At 48.2% G+C, this 8,502-nt stretch overlaps 1 protein-coding gene across 1 annotated transcript in view; it reads left to right on the forward strand.

Annotated features, from left to right (window-relative positions):
- LOC125933170 (deleted in malignant brain tumors 1 protein-like) overlaps positions 1–7,653 on the forward strand; it is a 183,441-nt gene extending 175,788 nt beyond the window's left edge. The window contains 5 exon segments of the mRNA XM_049646026.1: positions 173–214; positions 756–788; positions 1,326–1,501; positions 4,142–4,509; positions 7,215–7,653. Coding sequence (XP_049501983.1) covers positions 173–214; positions 756–788; positions 1,326–1,501; positions 4,142–4,509; positions 7,215–7,506 — 911 coding nt within the window. The 3' untranslated portion in view covers positions 7,507–7,653.
- Positions 7,654–8,502: the final 849 nt, after the last annotated feature.

The raw sequence follows: 8,502 nt of genomic DNA on the forward strand, positions 1-8,502 counted from the left end.
CTTATATTTATGTAGAAGTTACTCTTGTTTTGCACAGAAATGGATCACAAATAGAAAAACTATCAGAGTCCCCCTGAGACTAACAGTCCCGCAGAGAGCCATAGAGTATGAGTCCCCTGGGGTCTTGGGATCCTATCTTCCAGACCCTGACTTTCATTGTGTCTGCTCACAGTTCCAGCCATGCCTCCTGCTGTCGGCGGACCCACTGGCAAGGGTAATTTGTTTTCCATTCTTGGATTATACACCAGGGTTGATTGGGTACAGCTACCGAAGGATCAAAGGTCTGGGGCCAAAAGTATCAGAAGGGGTTGAGTGAATCTGGCCAGCCGTGCTTCCTGGCCAGGACCCTAGCCACAGGTGACTGTCCCACCTTGCTGCTGTGCTGGGGAGGCCTTCGATGGCTATGAACTGCCTACTTCCCGGCCTGAGATTCCGAGCATGTCCTGTGCATGGGAAGGGACACCAGCCCGAATTCACTCATGGGATGGTGTTTATAATCTGCAAAGCCCTGTATTTACTATTCTCTTGGTGTTGATGACACCCGTGCTTCTTCACGCACACCGGGATCCCTCCCTCCTGCTCCATCGGGAGGTTCTGGGCCCTCTTTCCCTTCCCATTGCTTGGACTACTCTCAAGCCATGGTGCTCCAGCTTCCGTAGCTCAACAGAATGAGCCCATTTCCCGGCACTGCATGTTCTACTGCTGCCTACACCCTCCTCCTCCATATTGCACGGCTGACGTTTGCTTCTCACCAGGCCTGGCTGCCTCTGCTGTACCCAAAGACAATGGTAAGCCCTCCCCTCTAAGCTGCGGGAAGGCGGAACTAAGACAGCAGTTGTCCCCGGGAGAGAGAACGGGTTTTGAGGGGGCACCAGCTTCTGTGTCTCCACCGAGATCTCTCACATCTCTATCTACTCGCCGGGCTTCAGGAGGCTGGGGAAGAAGCCTCTTAACACCTATGCCCCCTCCCTCTTTGCTCCCACACCCTTGCCTCAGATAGATGTACGTTCAGCCTCGGGGGTCCTCAACATGGGGAATGGGCCGTTCTCTAAATCTATAGACAAGGCTCTGACTCTCGGCACGTGGGACACGTGCTGTGTGTATAAGACTCCCACGATATGGTGTGACTTTTTGGAAAAGAGAGGATATAAATAAAATCAGCGGAAGTCAAGTCAAGGGTGGGGGGTGATGGGAGCTGAGGCAGCCCCCGGGCGCAAGGTACTGTCCATGCTTTATAAAGTAAGCACGCACCCATGTCCCGGACCGACGCGCCCAGTGTACCAAATCGTCTTTGTGAGCTTCTCCCCATGCTCCTCCTCCTGCAGCCTGGCTCTCCTGCTTGCCTCACCTCTTCCAAGTCACCATTGACCGAGGTTATCTCCAGAGGCTGGGCTACTCCTCCTGGGACATCCACTTAAATGATGAGCTGTGTCGTCCCCACGTCACGGGGCGCTATCTGATCTTCAACATTCCCTATGGTCACTGTGGCACCGTCAGACAGGTAAGAAACTGACGGGGTGGTGGTACCCTTCTGTGGACGGAGGCCAAGGAGAGAGATTTGGAAAATTCAACCACCTGTTAAAAACCTGGCAGGGCCAAAAGAAAGGCACGGCCATGATTTTGTTTCTGAATTCAGTGAGACCTGGAGCACTCACTAATTTGTCTGAAGTTTTCCTTCCTTTTGGGAATTTAGAGTACGTACTGAATTTGGAATACACGGTAATAAGTGCTGAGTGCTGATGGACTGATGGGTGGGTAAATAGACAGATGGATGAATGGATAGATGGATGGATGGATGGATGGATGGATGATGGGTGCTGTTCTTTTAGCTCCAAAGCTGAGCATTTTCCACAACTTGCTTCTTTATTCACCGTTAGTGCACACCTACTATGTGCACGCTATGGTGCTGGGCATGGGAGAGGACAAATGATCTGACTGGTGCATTCTAACAAGACAGCTAGCTGTATTCCCCAATCTAGAAAGCATAGACATTTGGGTATAATGAAATGTGTATGTCTGTCTCATTTTCCTTAACCACCAGCTTATTTCATGAGACAATGTCACTGAAGTTAAGGAAACAAGCGAAAAGTGCATAACTACAAAATCGCACTTTTCTCAGCATACCTAACAATGTACCATCAATGTACCACGTTACACAGCACAGTCTCCATGCTATTCCTCTCTTCCTTTGTATCAGTATTTAGAAACACGAAACAGCAAACATTTGGCATTGCTGGAGGTTTGATTCATTCCAATAGCCTGCATGACGCCAAGTGACTGCTTCACTCCATACTTCACATTTTGTCTAGTTGGTTGTGCAGACCCACGGTCGTCCTTATCCTTTTTGCTCTGAACCTTCTAGTTTTTACCTCAGAGGTTTCTGCCCCAGGGGCTGTGCCGGAAGCCCCCCGGTGTCTGCGCGGCAGGCACCCCGGAAGATTCTAGGCCATCAGGGAGGACCCTGGCAGTGTCCTCTGTGGCCCCGGCTGGCCTAGCTCCTATAGCACTGGGGCCAGAGGACACCGCAGGTCAGGAACCGCTTGGGGTGATGGCCAGTCCCAGACCACCCACGGCGAAAACACTGCCACAGGAAGGTCCTGTGTGTGACTACAGAGTCAGGGAATAAGCAAACCTTCTAGGTGCTGAGGACACAGCGGCCAACGAGACAGGGGCCAGGCTCCACAGCTCTCACATTCGAGAAGGAGGCACTGCACAAACGCACATATGAGAATCACTTCACAGACCTTAAGATGGCAAAACAAGGAAGAGAACAGGAGATGATGTGGGGTGGAAGGAAGGCCACTTCGAATAGGATGGCCAAGGAGCTGAGGGCCTGAATAAGGAGACGGAGCCAGGTAAAGGAACAGGGGAGTGCTCCGTGCAGGGGGGCTAGTGACGAGGCCCCCCGGGCAGCAGCAAACTTGGAGGGCTTGAGGAAGAGACTCGAGGAGTCAGCACCGGGAAGCCCAAGGTCAGGTTGGAAAGGGCAGGACCATGTAGTCATGGAGTTTAGCTTTTCCTCTAAGCTGTGCATCAGGTCAAGGGACAAGGGAGACGCTGATTCTTTGGGGCACAAAGAAAAAAATGTCTGTTTTTATGGATAAAGCGTGCAGAATGTGAAGAGTACATTTGTTGTATTAAAATGTCATAATGGAGGCTGGGAAGGGGCAGGGGGATGAGTAGGAAAGGAAAGGTCTAAAAAGGCGGGGGCCGCCTGGGTGGCTCAGTCGGTTGAGTGTCCGACTTTGGCTCAGGTCACCATCTCACGGTTTGTGAGTTCGAGCCCCATGTAGGGCTCTGTGCTGACAGCTCAGAGCCTGGAGCCTGCTTCGGATTCTGTGACTCCCTCTCTCTCTGCCCCTCCCTCACTCACGCTCTGTCTCATAAAAAACGAATAAAAGTTTAAAAAAATTTTTTTAAATAAATAAATAGAAAGGCAGACCTGGTCTGAGCTGATGGGGCGGTCCTTGGAGGGTTCCCAGGCGGACATCAAGCATCTGAGTCACACATGCAGAGGCTTCCTGCAATCCACGTCGCTGGGCGGGCTGAGTCTCTGGACGGCACACAGGGCTGTGGGGAGGAGGCTGCCAGAGGCGACGGCACCTCGCACAGTAGTCTTCAGCACCCCCTTAGCCCTTCGAGTCCTGTTGGATTTGAAGGACAAGGCTGAGACTCAAGGCGAGCAGGGCCAGGCGCCCAGCTCACAGGGAGCCAGAACCCCTCTGGGGCCAAGCGAAGAGAGGGGCTGGAAGAGAGGAGAAAAGCACAGTGGGCCATGGTCCGTGCCTGGCTGAGAATACCCGGGCTGAGGGGGGGGCACGTGTGCAGGAATTGGGTGGAGAGAGCGCCGGGTAGCCAGCGTGGACCCCCTGCCCCGCCTCATACCAGCACAGCTTGGCCCTCACAGGAGGGAAGAAGGGAGGGCAGGCTCACACACCGGGGCTCCTTGCGTGCTCCCTGAAGTGCTACGTCACTCCGCCGTGGCACTAGGTACCACGGGAGGCAGCCCCGAGGCCCCCTGCCTCCAGCTCACCGGCCGACTGGCACCCAGCAGGTGTGTGGAGAGGCCTCTGCCGGTGTAGGAAGGTGCTTGTCAGGGAGCCAGGAGCACTGGCCAGAACCTCCCCTCTTGTCCTCCCAGGAAAGTCTCGGCTCCCTCAGCTACTCCAACTCCATCAGAAGCCGAACACGGGGCCACCCTGGCCGAGTCATCGTGCGGCACAAGGTGCCTCAGCTGAAGTTCACCTGCAGGGCGGATGGCCCATCTGCAGTTGACATCAGTCCTGGGGCTGACGTCCCAAGGGAGAGCGTCGGCTATGATGTGTCCATATCCTTCCTCGAGTCGCCCATCAGCCTGGGGCCACACTATGCCAGCCAGAGGAAAGCGGTCTTCCTCCAGGTCACACTCCAGAGCCCCGACCCCAGCCTGAGGCTCTTTGTGGATACCTGTGTGGCTTCTCCAGATCCCCGTGATTTTATGACTGTCAAGTACGATTTGATCCGGCACGGGTAAGGAACATAGAAGGCCTTCTAAGGTTGACTGTTATATTCAGGTGGCATTCCTGTGACTTCTCTGGTAGGTCTAAGTCATAACATGGTGCAAAATAGTCCTCGTTATGCCCCAGAGGCAGAGTCGGGCCCCTACCGTCCCTCTGATCTCAGCTGGAGACATATAGTTATAGGAAGCCTGGACAACGTCCCTTGAATCCCCAAAGAGTCTTGGGCAAAGGCCCTGCTGTCCTGGACTCTGCTGTCCCATCTCACCCTTTCATACCTGTGCCTTCCTTCCCTCTGTGTTTTATGACTTTATTATACTCCCTATTTGTGGTTCAGGCTCTCAGGCATCTGATCTACCCTGATGGGCTGGCGCGTCTTCTCAGCCTAAACTCTTATAGTGGTGAGATTCACTATGGCTGTTTTGATTAAGCAACAAATTTGCCAAGTTAGAACTTGGGTATGTTGTTTGCCTTCATAGCTCCCTTGCCCCCTAACAGGAGCAAACACTTAGAGATGGGCCATTGGTGACCGGTGCAAGACAACAAAACCCTATCACTTACTGGTGGCAGCTTCAAAGTGGTGAGAGCCGCATGGGACACATCATCGTGGTACCTGTTTCCAAAAGACAGGGGGAGGGGCAAGATGTAGCGCTGTGCACAGGTGGCATGACCTATAGCATGGGAAGTGCACAGGTGTGGCATTGAACCACACTGGGTCTCGGAGTGAGAAAGCTCTTCCCTTTCCATTCTCCTTACAAATAGATCAAGGAGAGAGACACAGTTTGGTGCCAGAATTTTAACAGCTGACATTCTCCCAATTCTGCTTGTTTAGGTTTAAGATGCTCTTCTGTTTCTAATTTCCTAAGGTGGATTCTACATCTTTCTTCATTTCCAACACGTGCATTTGATTTATTTGATTTTGGTGAATTGTATATTCATTTTCACTTAGTTCGAAATATTCTTTACATTTCTCTGGAGACTTTTTCTTTTACCTCCAGGTTACTTTGAAGTGTGTTTGATTTCCAAATAGGAGTTCTCCAGCAACCTTTCTGTTTTTGATTTCTAGTTCCGTTCCATTGTGATCTGAAGATACATTTTGTGCGATTTCTTTTCTTTAAATTTGCTAAGGTGTGGGTTATGGTCCAGAATGTGGTCTATCTCAGTGAATATTCCATGCAGGCTTGAGAAGAGTTGTGTTCTGCTGGTGTTGGATGGAGTGGTCTGGAGATGGCTGTTAGTCTAGCTGATTGATGGTGCTTTTTAGGTCATCTAAATCCTTCCTGATTTTCTGCCTGCTGGTTCTGTCAATTACAGACAGAAGGTTGTTAGAGTGTCCAGCCATCACCGTGGATTTGTAGATTTCTCTTTGCAGTTCTATTAGTTTTTGTCTCACGCATTTTGATGCTCCGTTGTTACATGTATACTCATTAAGGGTTGTTGTGTCTTTTTGGAGGGCTGGTCTCTTTATCATTATGCAGTGTTCCTCTTCATCTCTGATCCTTGTCCTGGCTCTGAACTCTGTTTTGTTTCAAATTAATATAGGTACTCCAGCTTTCTTTTGGTTAGTATTAGCATGCTAAATCTTTCTCCATTCCTTTGCTTTTCATTTTTCTATGTCTTTATCTTTAAGATGGGTGTCATAGACAGTTACTAGTTGGAACTTGGGGGGTTTTGTTAGTGTTGCTTTTGTTTTCTCTGCTCTGGCAGTCTGCATCTTTAAATGGTCATATTTAGAACACTCACATTTAAAGTGATTACTGATATAGTTGGATGAAAATCTACCATATTGGTAACTATTTTCTATTTGGTGCATTTATTCTTTGTTTCTACCCCTATTCTCCTTTTGCTGTCTTCTCTGGTTTCAGTGGAGCATTTTATATTACTCCATTTTATCTCCTCTCTTGATGTATCATTTATACTTCTTCCCTTAACTTTTTCCATGGTTGTACTAGGGTTTACAAAACACATTCTAATTCTGGAAAGAGCCCAAATGTCCATTGACTGATAAATGGATAAAGAAGATTCATCAAAAGGAATGAAATCCTGACATTTGCAATGACAAGGATGGAGCTAGAGGGTATAAGGCTAAGTGAAATAAGTCAGTCAAAGACAAATGCCATATGATTTCACTCACATGTGGAATCTAAGAAATGAAACAGATGAACATAGGATGGACGGGGGACGGAGAGGTAAACCATAAAACAGACTCTTAATGATAGAGAACAAACTGAAAGTTGATGGAGGGAGGTGGGTGGGGGGTGGGCTAGATGGGTGGTAGCAATTAAGGAGGGCACTTGTGATGAGCACTGAAACTGATATTACACTGTATGTAACTAACTGGGATTTAAATAAAAACTTGAAACTACAAAAACCCCACATTTTAAAATACTCAAAATTCACCTGCAAATAAGACAACCACCACCTTTAACCTCCCCTTTGGGCAAAATAGAGCAGAGCTTCAGAAGGCAACAGCTCTAGCTGGAATTTAATTACCTTGTTTGGTTTTTGTTGTATTTCTTTCACAGTTACCTGTCAGGAACAGTGGTTTTTCTACTCACAATAGTATTTTAAGTTTCTTCATAAAAGAAAGAGTGGGTAGTGGGAAGAGGTGTGTTTGGACTTCATATGTCTGAGTCTAAGCCTGATTATTTGAGTTGGGGTGCATTCACACCATCCTTTAAGTTAATCCTTGTGGCTGGGGGTGCTTTCTTCTATCAGGTGCATCAAAGACAAAAGCTATGTCAACCTCCACTCCCACCAGAAGAACACGGCCCAGTTCAAGTTCAACGCCTTCAACTTTCTCAGCAGCTATGATGTGGTGTATCTGCAGTGTGAGGTCGCCGTGTGCAAAGTGGGGGACCATTCCTCCCGCTGCTCCCAGGGCTGTGCAGAGCGGAGTAAGAGGGATGTGGGCCCCAAAGAGACCACAGAAGGGCGGACTGAGCATTTCCAAGTGGTGGGGCCACTGGAAGTCCACAGAGGGACGGATCAGAACAAGACCCTTGTTTGATTTCTCCACTTTTCACATGATTCTATTATTAGAAAGCAAAGTCTATTTCCCTTCCGCAATGTAGTAAGTTTGAGAAATCAGAAGTTGTCCACACAGCGACAGGTGAAACTGCTAAAGAAGTTCTCTCTGAAGTTTGTTGCTAAATAAACCTTCTCTGATTACTAAACTTCCAGGCTGTCCCTCTCTTTGCCAGCCGGAGATGCTGCGTTTTCTAATTCTTCACTACCAAGCACGTGACCATTGTCTTAACTGCACAAAATGTTATCAAGAACAGAGTTCTCTCTCTATCAAATTAGCCAATTTAAGGTATTTTTTTTAAATTGACTCCTTAATGTTCAGATGCTGGTAGGTGGATCTTTTTGTTTCTGTCCCTTGAGTGATGTGAGAATTTCTTTTCAGATCTCACTAAGAGTCTTACGAAAAATAAACTAAGTGTCAGGAAATCACTGCTTTTTTTTTTTTTTTTAACCCTAATAACTGGTCAGTTGAATCAAACAGGTCATTTGCTCATTTACTTGTTATCACTTACTCAAAACAAGCTCATTTTGCCCATTTCAAAGGGAACAAATTGCGCCTCAGCTTTGTTGGGTTTGGCGACAGCTTGGACATTGACAGCAAATGGGAGTCTGAGACACAATCACACGAACCACCCGTGACTGCTTGCTGAGCTACCACACACTCAGTCCGTGTCCCAGATCCTCAAAGCTTTATAGGAAAGCTAAAAAGTACACAGGAAATCTGAAGAGTACAGAAAGAAAGGCTTGTATGTCCCACACCCTCCTGAGAAAGGAGGGCAGCACCCACTTTATCCAAGCTCTCTTTGTGTCATCACAGAAAGAGGTCTGCACTAGGCTCAGTCTTTAAAGAGACAGTTTGGACGTGGCCATTGTTTTTTTCTTTGCTTATCAAGAAATATTCAACAGCAACGTTTGAAATATGAGTCCTTAAGGCCAAGAGATTTTTCCTTTCATTGTCATTAAATAGCAGTATGAGATG

This window comes from Panthera uncia, chromosome D2, assembly GCF_023721935.1.
Source record: "Panthera uncia isolate 11264 chromosome D2, Puncia_PCG_1.0, whole genome shotgun sequence".
In the NCBI taxonomy this organism is placed as follows: Eukaryota; Metazoa; Chordata; class Mammalia; order Carnivora; family Felidae; genus Panthera; species Panthera uncia.